Below are 20,001 nucleotides of genomic sequence, written 5' to 3'. Positions count from 1 at the left end.
TAATGCAAATTTCTCACAATATTTTACATTGAGATGGATTCCTGGGACAAGTAGTGCTAGTATAAAAAGTATTATTCAAACCAAAAAATTAGAGATCTCAAAAGGGATTTTATTGAAAGCGGATAAGACTAAGACTTATTTATTCCTTCAGTCATTATACTTTTTGAGTGTTTTGTCTCTAATTCTTCTCATACGCTGCTGAGATGGGATGAGATTAAGCTGTGTAAAGGAGAGAGGGAGCCGGCTGTCTGCATGTACTCGCTATTATATCAATTCCCTCTTTGTCTGCTCAGTGTGCCGCCACATGGAGCAGAAGCCAGAAGTTGCATTACCAGCCTGGCGTGGTGACGGTCACACTGACAGTCCTTATGGGACTATGAGGCGGTGAGGCAGGGAGCGGTGGGTCGGGGGCCCGGGGTGGCGGCAGGCCATCGGGACAGCGCAGCCGCGAGGTAGCCAGGAGACGGCAGAACGGGCACCATGGAAACACAGGCGGCCCCGGCAAATCATGGCAACTGGTAACTAAGTAACAGGAAACGATGGGCCATGCAGGGTGGATGATTGTGGCTAATCATGAGGGGAGGAGGGAGGGACAATGACGGGCCCTGGCTCTCTGCAGACCTCTCTGCTCTGAAGTGCGAGCTCGCTCCCTCCCCACGTGCGCCGGGTTGACACGGAATTAGAGAGCTGGAGGGGAACGGGGTGGGGGGTGTCCACACTTTCCTCACTGTCATTTTCTGTGCAAATCCATGAGGGGGTGTGGATGAGCACACTGCACGAGGAGAGGAGAAATGAGGCGAGCAGCAGCCATTAAACTTCCTTTTCTCTCAGTGTGTGTGTGTGTGTGTGTGGCGGTGTTCGTGTTTAAACAGCTATAATCAATAACAGGCTAACAGAGAATTGAAAACTTGTTCTGCACCAAAACTTATTGTCTTTTCCAGATAGACCCATACGTTTTAGGACAATTACAGTGGGCTTTTAGTGTTTTTTTGTAATTTTGTCAGTAGATCAGTCAGGATGGGACTGAATGCAGGCTGTTAGCATTAAATGAGGGTAAACAAAGCCACTGCATAAATAATGTTTAGGAAGAACATCCATTTTTACACACAGGCCACCACATTACGACATGCTGCCACCCATCTACCAGCTAAAGAGCCAGATATTTCATCAGGGGGTGGTTGAGACCAAAAACAGACTAAAAGAAGAGTTTGTTCTGGAGTTATTCATCTTTTCTTGTTTCTACTGCCCCCACGTGGCCCCACCCAAAAGATTCTCACTGCAGGTTTAAATGTGGCAGTTAATAGGAAGTAAAAGTTAACTGTGTATTTCTGACTTGCTCCCTTTTACACAACAGTCTTTAAGCTATGTACCCGCTGTCCCTCCCTTTCAGGCGACTTCCCTGTCTGCTGCGAGGGGCCCCAGAGGAAGCCTGTTATCACCTCACAAAGCCACATTGTGTGCATGACCTAACCACTGCTCATAAACTAAAGCTTTATCTGTGACACAACATCTGCTTACTAAATTGACAGGCACGAACAAAGTGGCTTCAAAGTCTGCAAGTCGAGCCATAAACAAGCACAGGGTGTCAAAAAGCCAACAGTCATCACAGCAATGCCCCCAAAGCGTGATCTGAACAGTCAAAAACCTCAATTTTCATGTGGCCGAGGCACTCAACCACTGCCCTCTAACATGTGTGGGATCCATCAGCACCACCTGGATTTGGTTCCTTGATCACGCTGATACCTCTCAGCTGTAATAGGCTCAGTGTGGAGAGGCACAAACACTCCCTGTTGCCCAGACACTCCACAGCTCTTATTCAGCCCTCTTGATTGGCTGTGACATGCTTACGGCGGCCCCCTGTAGCTCCACTGACATCCACTTTACAACGGCTGTGTGGCACATCTGATTGCACCTGTCAGGCTCTGTCCTTTTAAGCCTTATCCCCTAAATGCTCCCGCTGACCTTTGTCTCTGTTTTCTTCCCCTTTTCAGATTTTTCCTCCTCGTTCTCAGACCACTTGTTACTCCCTCTTCTCTGCCCACATTCTTCTGAGAGATCTTTTGAGCATCCCCCCTGAAACATGTTGATATTAACTGATTATTATTGTAATGACTGTTGATTGCATGTAATAGTTCATGCGCTCTGTCGGTATTGTTATTTTATTCACGAAACAGCAGGAGTCCATTTCTGCGGAGCAAATCGTCACAGTATGGTGTCTGAAGTTCCTTCACCTACTGTGTTTTTCCACACTGAAATTCAACTATTTAACTACAGATGCTAACAAACTGAAGTAAAAAAAAAAACTATATAAATTAGCTTAAAGTCAACCAATAAGCTTGCTTGTTTTTTTCTGTATATGATTACGATGGTAGCTGCTCATGGACAAAATCTGAAATCATGTCGATGGCATAGTAGAGTCATGTGAAAAAGAAAGTGTACCGTTTTTTAATTCTGGGTTTTTTCATATCAGGACAAAATAAAAAAAATATCTGGTCATCTGGAAGTCTTCAAATTGCTTAACCTACATAAGATACATTATACCATGCCATTATTTTCCTAACAATAATTAAGGCAACAAAAAAAAAATGCTTGAGCTAATTGTTTTCTGCATGACTTTATCAGTCTCCCACTTTGTTACAGCTGTTTGGTTTGCAGGTATTGATCTTAAGGTCCCACCACTGCATTTCAGTCGGGTTAGGGTTTGGACTTTGACACCTTGACTCTTCCTTTTCAGCCATTGTGTTACAGATTTACCCCCGAGCCCAGTTTGAGCCAAGCTTCAGGTGTCAGGCAGACAACCTTATATCTGACTCTACAATACTTCGGTCCACAGAGGTGTTCACAGGCAACTCAGTGCCTGCAAGGTGCCCAAAACAAGCACAAATCACTGTGCTTCACAGTTTGTGCGAGGTGTTTGTACTCATATGATTTGCTCCGTGTTTTATTTGTTGTTGCTTTGTGTTGTTTTACCAAATATGGTGCTGTATATTAATGGTCAAATTTCCAATTTTTTTTTCTTTTTGTTTTGTTTTGTAAAACCGGATCATTTAACAAGTGATAATTTTTTTCTCTTATGAATATAAATAATCGGTATGAAGCTCACACTTCAGACTCCTCTAAAAAAGTTTTTTTTTTTTTTACTTCTAACTTTGCATAATGTCAGCGAGATCCCTAATATGCTCATCTCAGACAGTCAGAGCAATGCTGACTTAAGGGAGGAGCTAAAACCTTATGAATTTCCTTCTGGGATCATTAAAGTTATTCTTATTGATTTTAGTCTTAGCTCGTTTTGGCATTAACTCCAAGTAGGTCCTGCCCTTCCTCACATGTAGCATGCAGCAACACATAATCTACTTCAGATGTTTTTTCACTACAGAAAATAGTCCGCTAGGGTACAGCCTGGGTTAAACAGAGAGCAGACCAGCAGACCCATTCGCTTGCTCTGAATTCTCCAAACAATGATCTTCACTCTTCTCACATGGGACAAATCTTACATTACAGATTTTTAGTCAGGTTAAAGACCCTTTAATGCACTGGCAATGTCTGAAACTCATAGCTACAGTGAATAGGCTTTAGTAAGGTGCTGGGCTGCCATATGCCATAACAGCTCCAGTAATCTTTGGCACTGATTGGGCAGAAATGTTTTACTGTAGGATAAACCAAGAGAAAAATTCACTTTGACCCACAGCTATTACTGACTGAATTTAGAATTGTTTTTAGTTTGTCACAGATTTGAACATTACTATGACAAGATTATGGACATAATGATGTTTGTAAATGTAAAAGGTGTTTTAAAGCAATAAAATAAATATAAGATAATTATTTAACACCCTACAATAATCTATATACATGATTAATAACATTAATATGATATGATGTGAAATGTGAATTTTAGAAATGTTAGAAATTGAAGTGTTTGAAAGTTTTGCTTCATACAGCAGCACTAAATTAAAAAACAACTAAACTTTGTGATTGCATTTACATGTCATATTAAAATGTTATTTTTTAAAGAAAACATTTTCTTAAATGCAAAAATATATGAATAATCTCAAGTACAGTCAAAGTTCAGTGTAAATTAAAATAAGATGTATATGCAATCTAATCAAAGGCATAAAAAAGCATATTTACTCTTGGAAGGTTTACTGACATTAATAGGAGGCAAAAAAGAATTCTGACAGCGTTTTATCTCCTGGATGAGGTACATTTGGTGTGTGTTCATGTTTTTGTGCATGTGTGTGTGTCTGCATGTGTAAGTGTACGCATGAATGAGTGACGTTGTGTCTATAAGCCTTTAAGGGAGTATGTGGTGGCCTCTGGCCTCTGACCTCTGAGCGTTTTCATGGGGTAAAAGATACTTTTCAAAAATTAAAACCTATACTGAAAGCGATAACCAATCCCTCTCTTCTTCCGTTCCTACACCACTTCTTTTTTCCACATGTGCTGTTTTGCTTTTTTTACAATTACCCTTGTCACGAAACAGTTGCAGGAGGGACATTTTTTCCTTTTGAGGGCCAAAATAAATTAGCTGGAACAGTGTGAAGAAACAGAAATGCTTGAATGTTATTCAGGTAAGAGCTGCTGTTAGCATGCTTCTGTTAGATCAGATTAGCAAATCTATCGCCTCTGATCATGCATCCCATGAAATATTTGAGTAGTTTTTGTTGGGTTTGTGGTACTTTTTGCTCCTTTTGGGGGAACGGTTATAATCAACACTCTTGAATTCCTTTGTTTTGGCCCAGCAAACAGTGAATACACATAGAAATCTCCAAATGAGCTCATCTTTAACTCACATTTTATCATTCTTCTCATTCAACACACTGCTAAGACATTAACCACATAAAGAAAAGTGAAAATGCCGTGATTTCCTTCTCTCCACTGCGATAACCCCCGACTTTGGGAGGATGGGCTAGCCGTGAGGTTGTAAGACAAACAAAGCCTACCCTGACCCCGTGACCCCACTGTGGGATACAGCTCACCACAGATGGTGCAACAAAGACCTTCATAAAAAGCCCTTCTGGGGTAATTTCTTGTTTTCACTTACTAAAACAATATTTTGCATTTTAAGAGCGTTTTACATTAAGAGTTTTAATAGATTTTATAGTAGAGAATCATGAATTTAAATCTGTGGGAGAAATATGTAACTGCAAAGGTGGTGCTGGGAGTATTTTAAGGTGGAAAAATGTGCTTTTTAGCAGACCTTTTATGCCTTCTTTAAATCAAATTTGACAGGTGATCCTAGACATGGACTTTTTATGTCCCTGTGACCAATGAAATAAAAATTAATATAGAAAAAAGGTCTCAAAATAACAACACGAGTATACTTACTTCTAAGTTGCCTCTCAAGTGGCAAGACATGCTACTAGGAGCATTTTGTTGCTCCACGGAAAACATGGCATGGGCACACTGCCTTAGCTTTATGTCTTTTACTTGATTTATATTTATTGCAACAAAAAATCAGACACAGAAATTAACCTCTGGACAAAACTTCCACCTTAAACAACCTCCAAAAACTCAATCAGTTACAGTCTAAAAGTCTAAAAAGGCAATACCGAATAAACTATGATCATGGTAGCACCAGATCAACTTTTCATTGACTGAGCTATAATGGACATTTTAGAAAAACAATGCATCATGGTAATGATGTGAACGTCCTACTCTACCAGACACCAAGTGGTGTCACCTGACCATTTCACTGACAGCCTTTTTTCAGTCTTTAAGCAGTAAAAATTCTCATTAAATGCAGTTTTTAATCCTAATCCCTATTTTGTTTATTACCTTCTGTCACAATGTGGCTCATAAGGCTATAACAAAAGGGCAAGACAAATTGTTTTTCCTGTATTTTATCAATAATCAGTTAATACAAAAGCAAAAGCAACTTACAGTTATGTGAAAAAGAAAAGGGTTTTTAAGGGTTTTTTTCCCCCTGTTTTATCAGGATAAGGTAAAAAATAAATAAATAAATAAATAAATAAAAACTAAAAAATCAGCTGGTCCTTAGCAAGTTCTAAAATGATTGGTCTCTCACATTGTTGTGGAGGAAGCCTGGCAGCATTGCTTCAGTTTATTGAGGTTTGCTGACATGTGTTTCTGCACTGCTCTCTTGAGGTCCCACCATAGCATTTATGGACTTTGACTGGGGCATTGCAACACTTTGGTTCTTTTGTTTTTCAGCCATTCTGTTGTAGATTTACTCATCTGCCTGGGATGACCTGAAAACTCAAAACGCTTTATACAACTTGCCTCATTCACCCATTCATACAAGCACTTTTTTTCTATTCACACGTGTAAGTGCTTTCTATCTAACATTCACACATATTCATACTCTGGTGGATGTATCAGAGAGCAACTTGGGGCTAGTACCTTGACAAAAGATATTTCACATGCAGCCTGGAGCAGCCGGGGATCAAACCACCAACCTTCCAGTTAGTAGATGACCTGCTCAGCCACCCTGTATAGATACCCTCACATTTAAGTCTAGAATACTTAGATGTTCGAGAAGTCTTGTGGTTTGCTCAGATGCAATGTTGCTAATCTAAGACATGTTGCCATGTTCCCTTTAAGGTGAGGTGGCTTTTTCCTGGCAACCCTTGCAAACAAAGCCGCACTTGTTCTGAGTTTTTCTGATTTTACTGTCATGAATTTTAACATTTAACATGGTCACTGAGGCCTGTAGACTTTTCTCAGTTTCTCTGAGCATTGCAGTCTAACCTCGGGGTGGAGTTGTTGGGTCATCCACTCCTGGGAAGACTGGAAACTGTGGACTTGATTCATGAGCAGCAACATTTTCTAGTCTTTCATCCTTGTCAAGGTGTTAAGACTCACCTGACTGCTTCAGACCAGCAAACTGACAAAACGTCTTCTTCCTGTTGATAAGTTTATCAAGTGCAACAATGTCTGGCTGATGCTTACCGTTATTTGGTATAAGTAAGGATGTACATAGTTTTTCACACTCCTTTTGCACTTTGCCTCCATGTTTTTGTTAAATGAATAGTGCCACCTTGTAATATGTCATGTGTCGTAAAACCTTTGTCTGAAGTTTTATTTACCTAATTTTAAAACCTGCTGAGTTCCAGATAATATTTTATTGTGTCCGGAGAGTGTGCTTTCTAGTTCACATTATTGTAAATACATGACCAAAAACAAAACAAAAAGAAAACTAATGGTGCAAGGAAACAACACGAAGGAACAAGAAACTAAGAGGTCATGTGACACAGCAGCAAAAGAGGAAGTGAGACCAACCGATTTCTCCAGTGGCGCCAATAATTCCTGTTTAACTCACCATGGACCACATGAAGCACACGCACTGGGGTAACTCTGAGATATTTCCTCAGGAGCATTGTTTTAAAATTGTTTGAACTCTATAAGAATCCAACAGGAACATAGTTAAATGAAGATTATTTCCTCAGATTCTCCATCTTTGTTTGGAAGTTGATTTAAATGTGTTAGTTTAGGTTACACGGTTTGTTCATAAGAGGGATCTAAAACGCCTCAACCACACATCACAGAGTGGGTTAATACACTGTGGATGTGTATTTCTTTGTCATTTAATCACTGTTTATAAAACAAAGACAATATATTTGTTGACAATTTATTTTGTGTAAGAAATAAAGAATGCAAATTGACCTATTTGATATCATTTAAATGCACGATGGTGCATCGTGTAGTTAACATACTAGCAGATAATGAGAGACACACTTGCACTATTACTTAGCATGAACTCACTCATTAATCACCACAATATTGTATCCAAACAGTGCATAATAGTGTGAGAGTCTATTAAAATTGGGACATTCATTTCAATGTTACAAAGTGCATTTGTAATATTTAAAGTTTTAAACTGTGAATATAAGAATAATGTAAGAATAAAAGAACTCTTTCACTCATTATTGTGTCATATTGATGCCTTTTATAGTACAATATTCAGTAACAGTGCATCAGTTATAACAGAGGAAAAACTCTATGTTGATCTTAAGTTTTTCATTTAAGCTCTGTTACAAAGCAGGGAAACAGGGTTGTTACATCAACTGTTTGATTGTACTCATGTCCTTTTTTGCTAATTGATGGGAGTAAAGTGTATTAACATTTTCTGCTTCACCAATATGCAAACTATCCTGGTGATAACAGCAGAATACAGTGGTCGCATGTGTTTATCCTGGATTTAGAAACCTTGCTTTGTTAGGTGGACATATTTTCTTCATGCTGTGCTTTAAATGTCAATTACATTTCATCTTAACATAGTTATGCTGAATCTATATGTTTCCATGGTTTGTGTGCCCCAGTGGTGGAACATGGGATAAAAACAGAAAAGCTCCAACCAGGCTCTCTAAAGTCTCTTATAGTCATTTTAAAATGACAAGGATCACCCTGAGCAGTCTATATTTCTTTGCTCTACTCATGATGGGTCCTTTTGCTCACCTGTCTATAAATGCAGCAAAACACATATTGTTATTTTGGAAAGTCTGTTAGCTTTTAGTCTAGTTGTGGCAGACTACACTGTGGTATTACACAAGTATTACAAGTACCAGGACATTTGGGCTGTGAGAAGTAAACAACTGTGCAACTTGATTTAAAAAAACAAATAAAAAAGAGGGAGAGAAACTAATATGTAACAGAACAAAAGCCCAAATGTGAGCTTAATGCAGCAGAGGTCAGTGTTTCATTTTCTTATCTGAGGTCACAGATGACAAATGACAGACACTGCTTTTGTATCATTTAAATTTTTTTACTTCTCAACATGTACATCAAGCACTGCTTTTTTTAATTAATTAATTATTTTTTACTTTTTGATGCTTTTGCCACATTTGTCATTATGCCAGAAAGGACACAAGAGAGATTTGTGTTAGTATCAACCGTTATGTTTGACTGAACAAAATATGACTAAATATCAATATGTATCATTTAATACTGCCATCTGTAGCTTTAGCTGGCTATAATTGAATTTATTTTGCATTTGGCATGCTCAGCTTTAGAGTTTAGCATTTGTAGCTATGATGGGAATAAACTTGGATTAACAATTATCTGGAGCGCTAATGTTAGCTTCTGACACAATTAATCCCCAAATATGTTAACTAGTATTATTTTATTTGAAGTTGGATAAAATTACAGGCAGGCTTTAGGACCACCTTCAGGCACAAAGGCTTTTTTTCTTTATACAAAAAAAAAATAGCACAAAGGCTTTTAATTGTAATCCCACAGTCTTCCCCTTTCTCAGATCCTAGGAGCTGCAGTCACCCTTGCTAGCCGCTCAGCCTGTGCCTGTTAGCCAGCCAGTTGGAGTCAGCTGTTACTGTTGACTGGTCAGCTAGTACTATCAGAGGGTTACTCACTGAAAGCTGGGCAGTCAGATGGTGCTGTTAGGACTGTATGCCTCTGCTCTACAGAAGGTTTATAAGATGTGTGAAACAGTTCAGCCACATTATTTTTTTATTTTTACCAGGGAAATCATGAAATGACACACTGAATCTGATTCATGTGAAACACTTTATTTTTTAAAGGAATACAGAAAAACTTTTCCTCTTCAGACATCCTTTAATCAGCTATGAAACTTGCTCGTCTACTTTATAGTCACAAATTATTGAGACATGCAGATTTAATTAATTAATTTTATTCATCATGAAACTGCAACTTGTGTGATGTTATGGTCTGTGAATGTTGTTGTTTTTAGTCTCATTTTTTCATGTTTGTTTTTCATGATTTTCTATAGTTTCTTTTTTTATTGCAGCTAGAGTTAGTTCTTGATATTTTGGAATCCTAATTTCTGTGTAGCATCATTGCCTTTGGTAGAATTTGCGTGCATGCTTGTCATTCTGACTGTAGACAGGATAGTTTTAAAAGAATTCTAGTGAATTTTGAACGAACTGTAGAGTGGGGTCATGTTAGCAATCCATCAAAACGTCCACCAGTGTCTTCATGGTCAACTGGTTGAAAGTTGAAAAAAGCCTTATTACTTAGAAACTATGATTATTACAAGTGTGGTGTGCATTGTCAACAAATAGTAGGTACCAAAAATATTTAAACTATAGTTTTTATACTTGACCTCTGACCTCTCCTTCAAGGTCAATAGATTCATCTGAAGGCTAAAGTGGTAATAATGCTATAAAGGCCAATTAAAAACTATATTAATTAGAAATATCCTGTCTCAGAGTGATGCTGAAAAACTAGTTAATGTATTTATTACTTCTAGGCTGGGCTACTGTAATTCATTATTATTAGGATGTCCTTTAATGTTAATAATTTAAGATTATTAGACTTTCCTTTTTGCTAAACCATATAGTTAGGGCCGGACCAGGTGACCCTGAATCCTCCCTTAGTTATGCTGCAAAAGACGTAGGCTGCTGGGGGATTCCCATGATGAGTTGAGTATTTCCTTTTCAGTCACCTTTCTCACTCATTATGTGTTAACAGACCTCTGCATTGAATCACATTTGTTATTAATCTCTGGCTCTCTTCCACAGCATGTCTTTTATTCTGTCTTCCTTCTCTCACCCCAAACGGTCGCGGCACATGGCCACCCCACCCTGAGCCTGGTTCCGGAGGTTTCTTCCTGTTAAAAGGGAGTTTTTCCTTCCCACTGTTGCCAAAGTGCCTGCTCAAAGGGGATCATGATTATTGGGTTTTTCTCTGTATGTATTATTGTAGGGTCTACCTTACAATATAAAGCGCCTTGAGGCAACTGTTGTTGTAATTTGGCGCTATATAAATAAAATTGAATTGAATATTTCTTTTTTTTTTTAAAACAACTTTTTCTAACTAATATTTTCCAGTAAACATTTAAGCACATTTTACTAAATAATGGAATGAATGCTACACATGGACTATATCCACATTTAAAAAAAATAATGGAAAATAGTTGTACTTAAAATTTTGTCAAGTATAATAAAATGGGTTTCAACAGAGCAAAGAACAAAAGCTTTTACTGCACTATAAACTTTTTAATATACATTTAAAAAGAAACCACTGTATTAAACGCTTCCATTAATAGTAGATAGAGATGTTCCAGGCCAGTAATTTCTTAGTCGACTAAACGACGAAAAAAAAAATTAGACTTACCAACTAGTCTAAAACTATGAAACACTCAGATATCAAGTTTTACTTAAGAACCATATTGATGTCAAAAACTGATCATGTTGCCTATAATACCTCGCACCATGCATTGTTAATGTTGCATGTTATAATCCAAACAGACAATAAAGAAGGAAAACAATTAAAATAAACCAATGTTATATATGATATGAAAATATGCTACTAGAAAAGATGTTCACATATTATTAAATATGACAAATTAGAAAAACTAAACTAAAACTACAACTGAAGAGTGGCACATTGTGCCATGCATTACGAATGCTGCACACTGTTCGAACCACTTCAATAAAAGTTCAGTTAAAAAATTACGCATCATCTAGCCTTTTCTTCCGTTTATCTGAAGTTGGGTCACAGGGGCAGCAGCCTAAGCAGGGAAGTCCAGACTTCCCTCTCAGCACATTCCTTCCAGCATATCCTGGGATACATCAAGGTGTACCCAGGCCAGTTGAGAGATAGCATCTTTCCATCTTGTCTTGGTCTATCCTGGGTCCTCCTCCCAGGATGTGCCCAGCCGGAACACCATCCCCAGCCACATCAGCTGGCTCCTTTCGATGTGGAAGAGCAGCGGCTCAACTCTGAGCCCCTTCCAAATGACTCAACTTTTCACCCAATGGGAAAGCCCATCCACCCCTCAGAGAAAGTTAATTTTCACAACTTGTATCCACGATCTTTAACAGAACTAATTATAATAGTGTTAACATTATATATAAATTAACAGATTTATGGTGTTTCTCAACATAGATGGTCGATCTGGTGGCGGTTAGCTGCATAGGATTTAGGACATAACAACTTAGCATTGGATATCAATTAAAATGTAAAACAATCAGATTAAGCTAAACCTGTTACCGTCTATAGTGACAATTAGTTGTCTAGTTGTATGGTCATGCACATTCAAGTAAATATTGCCTAGAGTGGGCTCCCTTAGCAGAAGACTGCCCTCTCTGAGTGCTTCTTGGAATTTATATTCTATTCCCTCTGTTTCAGTTGACTCCTATCTTCCTAGTGTCCCCTTGTATTTTTTTTCCACATTGTCTAGTGGCGATCTCTGTGTTTTAGGTGTTTCTGTTGTGTTCATTTCTTGTTTTACTTTGATAGTCCTTTACGGCCCGTCTCGAAGGTTTCCACCTGTTTCTTGTTACCCAGGTGTTTCCACTCCTCTCATTAGACCTCAACGTGTTTGAATTATAAGCAGTTTTATGTGCTGTTGTTCCCTGATTGTTTATGATATGTTGTAGTTAGTTGCATTTTTAATTTCTGGACTGTCTAATCAGCCTGAATAAAGGTTTGTTAATTTTGCTGTCTTGCATTTGGGTCCCTTTTGCCTGGAATTTCATAACATTTGACATCTATCGATGGTAGCTCAAAACTTCTGCACAGTACTGTAAGTACTGTCTGTCTTGAATTCCAGCCTCACTGGAGTTCGCAGTCTTTGTTTGGGCTGCCATGTCAGACCCAGAATAGGGACTACATCACTAGTTCAGCTACAACCATGTAGAAAATGGCCCAATCTCTGGATACTATGGAAGTATGGATTTAAAGAGTGTTAGAAAGATCAACAACTAAACTGAGCTATTCCCTAAACTTTTTTGTGTGGTGTTTGCACACATGAAGGGTTTGGGAACCACTGATGTAGAGTAGAGAGTATGCACAATAGTCATACTGTGTAAATAAGTATATTTATTTTTCATTAATGATGCTTTTTAGCTCTGTCCCATTAACGCAAATATGACTTGATGGATATGAAACAAAACGGCCACTACCATTTTTGTTTTTGGCGTATATACATCAAACTGGTAATTAGGACTAGCAGAGATGGTGTAATGACTTCACATCTGCCACCGGGAAGAAACAAAATGGCCACACATGTTGTTAGCGGAAGGCATTTTAAGTCTTCTATAGCTGTCAAACACAGATACGCCTGGTGATGTTAGACTGCTTTGTACAGGTAGATACTTGCAGAACTCACGTACAGCGTGTCTTATGGCTGATTGTCACATTCTCACTGCGGAGGTGAGGTGAGCCAAGCAGAGCCATATTTAATGTTCCTTCCTTTGTGAGTGCAGAAATGAAGCGCCTGTGCCATTATGGGTTTATTAGTATGTCGGGGGGTTAAAATGCGTCTTCGGCTCCCCCCCTAGGTTGTTCGGGTTAAAAATATATATTTGGTACTTGATTTAAAAAAAAAAATGGCTTAACCACATCTCGCAGCGCTTATGCTCTTCCACTTGCTGGGCCGCCATTACGCCGTCATTCAACACGGTGAAAAGAGACAGGATAGGCAAACCGCGATTAAACATCCGCCATTGCTTTATGTTTAACAGTCATATTAGATTCGAACCAACTCGCTGTCGAGCTAGCTCTACCGGCCATGTAGCAGAAAGCACCTTTATCCCAAATTTAGTGTTATGTTTCAGATATTTTTTTAAACCTCTGTTACAGTTGATAGTTATTTATTTTTAAAGAGAACACGTCGTCAAATAGGTACGTGTAATAGTTTACAACATTTCCACTGTCACTGCAGTTATAAATAAACATAATGAAAACTTAATCGTTGATGTTTGCTAGCATACTCATTTTGTCGGTCACATCGGCTTTTTCGGACAGCTCGTTGGATTTTGACCTTGAGGACGGTTATTCCTAAATTGACCTAGAGTTATATGAAAATTGTGCTACTTTTAAGTAGGTAGGGTTCAGTGATGTTGGCCTGAATGCCGTTGGTTACACTGGCCATCGGGTATAGCTAGCGAGCCTTAATTTGACGAAGCAACAAAGGAGATCGAAGAGACCAGCATTCTGTTTTTTTAATCGTACTTTATTTTCCTGTGGGGAAGGCTAGGTCTAAGTTTTATTTTTATTTAAGTTTAACTTTAAGTGGGGATAGTTATTTTAGCGCACAGGGCGGAGTTCGCTAAGTAGTGCTATGGCGTCCAATTTCGAACAATTATAATCCTCCGCGCTTTGCTCGGCCTGTGCTAGGCGCTAGTATTGACGTTAAGTCGAAAAAGACTATCCAGACCCGTTGATAGGGTCTAGCCGGGACTGCCTCCCTGTGGCTGGCCAATGGACGACCAACAGGGCAGGTCTACATGTGGAGAATGTGCTGAAGAAAGCGCTGTGAGTCTGTGCTTACTGGGAACGGTGGAGGTAAGTTACCCGTAATTTGTTTAATTTATACAAAAACACGCCGTTTCTGTTCTTTTCGGACCTTACCGAACAAAGAGGTTAGGGCTCTTAGTGTCTTTATTGTCTCGGTTTTGGGAAATCCAGCACTCTGGCTCCTCATAACACAAAGACCGGCTTGAACCATCCCAAGGAAACACCAGCTTGGAGGTTTTTGACTTCCTATCAGAGCTCAAATTTCCTCCGATTAGATTTTCTTAATTCCGGTTAATGTAGTCACACTCGGTTGTAATTGCATTTTCCTTACACCTGTGTGTGATTGTAAGTTATTTCCTAACCATTTGCTACAATATAACAAAACAATGAGCCAGGCTTTAGGTGCAGTACGGTGCATGCTTTGCCAAAATGTTAGAAAACAAATACAGACTACTGAACCGAAAGCCGGTCAGCCTGTTAGTCACAACACGACTATATTTGCTTTCCGAGTGCATAAAGCGAAAGTAAGAGGATTGCACGTTAAAGCTCAAGTTTCTCAGACTGAAAGTTTTCTGCATTGGGTCGTTCGCGGGAAAAAAAAATGGACAACAACGCGAGACTTCTATACATTGAAGAAAAGGAGGGGTGGGGGGAGCATCAGCAGCAACATGGCTCAAATGTCCAGCAGCACTCAGCTTGTACATCGTTTACCGTTTGAATGTACACACGACAAGATGAAAACAATTAAATGTAAATGTGAGGAAAGCCTCAGATTCTATCTTCCACAGACAGACAGACAATGGAAGATTAGTCAGCTAATCAAGTAGCTTGGTCTCACTCACTGCCCCCCCTTCCCTGTCTGTCATCAAGGGTTCAACACCAGCTATGGCACTAACATGACATGATGAAAGTTTTCTTTTTTAAGAACAAACCTGAGATCACTGCACAGACCATATGTTAGTAGTATATAAATAATTTAGCTGAAAAGGATACATGATGTACAAATACAAACAAAAACAGTGTTCCAAATAATATATTACAAAGTATATACTACAAAGAATCAATGATAAAGAAAATACGCTGTTGTTCTCTTTGTAGTGCTTTGTTGCATTTTTATAAATGCATTAAAAAGCAGTTAATTAAAACAACAAAGGTGTTACTAGGTTCTGCACTTGTTTAGATATTAAATTTAGATATTAAACAAGGGGTGTGTATAACTTTCCAGGAATTTTTATTATGGTACGATAGTTTCAGGTAAAACTAAGCTGCGGCTTTTGAGTTAAGATCAGCGATGGATTTAAAGGGGCAAGCAGTAATTTCTTACAGTTATTAATTTAAAAAAGGGCCAGAGACTGGCCACATATTTAGTATATCAAAGGCAAAGAGAAGTCGTAGCTGTTCCTATGTCATGGAGGGTTATTAACATTTTTGTTGCACCATCAGACTCAAGGTAATGGAAAGAGCATACCTATGTTTTTCATTGGAGATGGGATCTCCTTAGAAAGTCTCATTGTCTTCCTCCTCACCTTAAACATCACCTTCTTAACTGAAGTCACTGCTCAACACACAAAAACATGCTCATTTATTATTGATATTGTCACAACTACTTTTTATGAGGTAATCAGAATGTGTCTGTACCGTCTTTGGATAGCTGACAAATCCTGCTAAAAAAAACCCCAGATGGTTATAAGCTAACATTATGGTAGTTAATGTTTCATTACATGCTCATATCGCATGAAGTTTATTTTTTAATTAGTGTTAGAGTCCCGTAATGTTAGATCCACTTCAAAAATAGCTTAACTAACACTGACTAACAGCAGCTAATGACAGCAAAAAAGCAGCGTTTACCATCATTTCAGCAAATCTTCAACATCTCATGTCAGTATCACTGTCATTGGTCACTAGTGAGCTTCTGACTCACTGACCTGTGTCAGATTCCTTTCACCAAGTTTTATAGCCTCCTATTGAGTAAAAAAGAGTGGAGACCTTTCACCCAACATTGTCCATACTTTAGTAGAAACAAGATGGGCATAGATACAGTCTAAAATCTTTTTTTTTTTTTTAAATCTCTTGTCCTACAACAGCCACTGTAGCTAGGATTATGCACTTTAATTTGGAAGGGTAAGAAAAGAGAAATGTTGACTGCATTTTGCAATCTATTGACATCTAGCGGAGTGCTTTCGCTCCAGTGTTCCGACATCAGGCTTCCAATTTAACTAGAACCTAGCATGATCTTGGGCTCATGATGTCACCAATGCAGTCCATTATTCAACAAAGAAACTACTTATGCACCAGACAATGAAGTGTCATAGTAAAACAATATGGCATTAAAACTACTTAATGTCTGAATCGCTTTTATTTTTTAAGATTCACTGTGTAATTAAGTACAACTACTTGGTAGAGCATGCACGTATATTAAGTAAATATTAAATACTGTGTACAACTTTACGCTTTATAAATGTGTATGCAGTGTTATGTTATGAAATTATTAAATAAAAATGTAAACTGATTTACATAACTGGAAAACCAAAGTCTTCACAATCTGTTACCTTTGTTTTGGTTTTGCGTGAACAACATCACGGCGGCGGGCGACATCCCAAAATGCATTGCGATTTCCCATTTCCAGTAGTAGATTGAAGGATAATCACAAGATCATCGTCCTGTGCGCTCAAGTTGTAAAACCGCTATCTTGGGCTCAACACATATGCGTTGTTCGTTAATTTTAGTTGAGGTTAGGTTTCGTTCATAACACGTCTGCTCTCATGTGTTAAGTGCCCCTAGTTTTTGTTTTTGTTTTTCCCAAAAGTCTTAAGCTCATTAGCGTCAGCGGTCCGTCACAGTGGGAGTAGGTTATCACTTTTTAGCAATGATTGAAAGCCACCTTGGCACGTTATTGCGCGTGTGGCACCGTCACCCTCTCACCCTTGTGTGTAGATGACGTTGTTGCACGCTGGCCTGGCTCTGTGTTGATTGTATTGTAGGTAAAACGAGTCAGTTGTATAAAATGTTACTGTGCATACCTACTGCTGTCAAAGCATGCGCAGTCTTTTTTACATGAATATTAAATATTGTGCGCCGTGTCTCTTGTTATGACCGGGTCATTCAGACTTTCGCCTTGTTGAAAGTGGGGGGTCGGACTTTGAGGGGAAAGTGAGCCCGTTCAAACACGAAGCCGACATGTTCAGCATGTTCAGCTGCAGTCAGATTAAATGAAATGACTGCATCTTCGGATAGGCTTAAGATTGACTTAACAGTGTGCTCCAACAGACACGTCTCTACAATCCAGACGTCCTACCGACAAAAACATGGCGAGAAGCAAAGCATTCACGAAACATTTGTGCGGCTTCTGTCGCTGCGGCTACCCCCACTAACGGCTAACTTGCTAATTTAGCTAGCGGCTAAGTTATCCGGTAGCCCTAAAGAGGTGTAGGAAAAAGTAACTTCTACTTTTTTTTAACGACTGGTCTTTAGAGGTAATAAAACTACTTTGAACAACCAAAGATCAAGTAAACAAACAAAAATGCCAACAAGTATCTGAGCAGAGAAGAAACAACTGTAGAAAGTTTTCTGCAGTCACATGATGATCTTTTTAAAATGTATTGTAATCCAAAAGATCCTGTCACAGCTCGCCGGAATTGAGGCAAACAGCCTCTAACAAAATAGCTTAAGTAGGATAAAGTGCAGTCTGACAATACATATATTTTAAAAATTGAAGGTAAAATAAACACGAAGTCAAAGAATAGATTTAAATAATTATAAAGTAATATAGTTATGAAATAATGAAGCAAAATATCTCATAAAGCAATGGAAATTTAAAATAAATATTGTACTTTTAGAATCAACAGCAAGTTAGAAGATTAAAAAGACACATCTGTATCACATTGTGCCTATTAATATGTTGTTGTTGTTTTTAAGAAGTCTTATTCTCTGGAAGGAATACTTCTGCTAAAGTCTCCTGTAGCTTTAAGCTCGAGATTCTTTGTGTTCCATGTCTCTGTCTTATTACGTCTCTGGTTTTACTTATGGTATATGGTAAATGTGCATATAGAAAGAATATAAGTATTATAGCCATGAAATACTATAACAGTTTTAGTTTAGGCGTGCTAATCTTTGTGTGTTAATATTCTCTCTGGTTTTATCCAAATGTATTCTGTGTTTTTTGTTTTGTTTTTCTAGAGAGCTGCAAGATGGAGAGCACAGTGGTCAGGACCTCAGACTCCTCAACTGATAAATGTTTTTATTTGAAATGGATCAACAGTCTCCTGAAAACAAACTTCAAAAATGTGGAGGAGATGGGTTCAGGTGATTCATTAGTATGAATAGTCCAATGTATTTCTATGCATTTGGCTTAGCCCACTATAATAACATTCAACACGATCTCACAACAAAATGTAATAGACGTGCATTCAGAAGTTCCATTACTGCATGCAGAAATTGCGTTACCAGCAGGTGGAGAGAAAAGCCTCGAAGTCGGTAATGAGCAAAAAATGTGTTAAGTACATTCCAATCACTGGAAACAAATAAGCTCGGCAGCTTATATGTATTTATGTGTAAGTGTGTTAATAATGGACTGGCATGACTCTTACACATTTTGCCGTGTTACTGGGTTGTAACATTAATCTTAGACTTTAGATTAAGTCTAAGTGCAAATGAGAGACTGAACAGCTCTTTAACCCCGCCACCCCAAGCTTTTACTGGCCTTAAGTTAAACTGCTTATATCATATTTTGAAGCAACTCCAGAGAACACAGTGTACATGTATTGGTTACTGAGATGCTGATGATAAAGTGTTGTTCATTAAATAAAAATAGCCTGTTTCTGCTAGAATAACTGGTGTGGACCACGTAGTTTTTAAAAAAAAACAACAACAATGATTCTCCCTCAGTTAACATAACTTGTGTATGTGTGTGATCTGATAGGTGCGTGCCACTGTCAGATGATGGACTGTGTTTTTCCTGGATCTATTGACATGAGCAAGGTGAAGTTTGATGCACAAAGTGAGGACGACTGTAAGCACAATTTCAGACTACTCCATGAGGCCTTCAGCACAAATGGTATCACAAAGGTAGGTATGCATTAGTTCTCTACTAGAATAGCATTAAAGTGTCTTAGCTCATGCATTTTTTTAAATACATTTTGATATTAATTTCTCATTGTCATTACCTATTAATGTCTTTACACTGTGTCTACAAATCAGCGAGTCATCACTACTTTCTTACCTAAATTTCTTTGCACTCTGCTTACAAATTTAAAATTTATATATGCAGAAATATTGAAGGTCTAGCTTTCCAAAAATGTCAAGATACACATTTACTATATGCTTAGCATGTTATATCTGTAACATAAAATATTTTTTAAAACTGTTAATTTATTCATGCTTGTGCCACAAACATCAATAGTTTTAATAATAATAATAATAATTACTAGCTATGAAAGTAATGTACAATTCCTTGTAAGTATAACAGTGGATATCCATCTTTTGAAGAAAACTTTATTCAGTAATGAGTTTTACAATATACTGTTTATAAATGTTATTTTGTCTTCTTTGTCCTGATACAGAAAATTCCAGTTGAGAAGCTCATACAAGGGGATTTTAACAGCAACATTAAGTTCCTCAAGTGGTTCAAGAGCTTCTATGCAGAAAATGTGAAAAGTAATGATTATGACGCTGTGAAAGCTCGTGACAGCTGTGATATCAGCCCTATTTTGGTGTCTCCTAAGTCAGGTAATTGTCATGCAAGATTTTCTTTCACTTTGGTAAAGGAATAAGTCTCTGTAATGTGTTTTGAGGACCACAGTTATAGGACATCTGCTGTGATGTTTT

The 20,001-nt window shown here is 38.2% G+C and overlaps 1 protein-coding gene across 3 annotated transcripts in view; it reads left to right on the top strand.

The window, feature by feature from the left end:
- Nucleotides 1-12,574: 12,574 nt before the first annotated feature.
- The window catches only part of LOC146494368 (uncharacterized), a 28,810-nt gene continuing 21,383 nt past the window's right edge, over nucleotides 12,575-20,001 (top strand). For 2 of the 3 annotated variants that reach the window (XM_085145851.1, XM_085145849.1), the window contains exons 1-4: nucleotides 12,575-14,226; nucleotides 18,355-18,480; nucleotides 19,097-19,242; nucleotides 19,737-19,902. In XM_085145851.1, coding sequence (XP_085001977.1) covers nucleotides 18,366-18,480; nucleotides 19,097-19,242; nucleotides 19,737-19,902 — 427 coding nt within the window. In that variant the 5' untranslated portion in view covers nucleotides 12,575-14,226; nucleotides 18,355-18,365. The remainder of the gene's footprint in view (nucleotides 14,227-18,354; nucleotides 18,481-19,096; nucleotides 19,243-19,736; nucleotides 19,903-20,001) is intronic. The other variant, XM_085145850.1, reaches the window with a different exon arrangement.

Source organism: Neolamprologus multifasciatus, chromosome 20, assembly GCF_963576455.1.
Source record: "Neolamprologus multifasciatus chromosome 20, fNeoMul1.2, whole genome shotgun sequence".
Classification (NCBI taxonomy): Eukaryota; Metazoa; Chordata; class Actinopteri; order Cichliformes; family Cichlidae; genus Neolamprologus; species Neolamprologus multifasciatus.
Note: the sequence above shows the minus strand (reverse complement) of the source record. Positions and strands in the feature narration are given on the sequence as shown.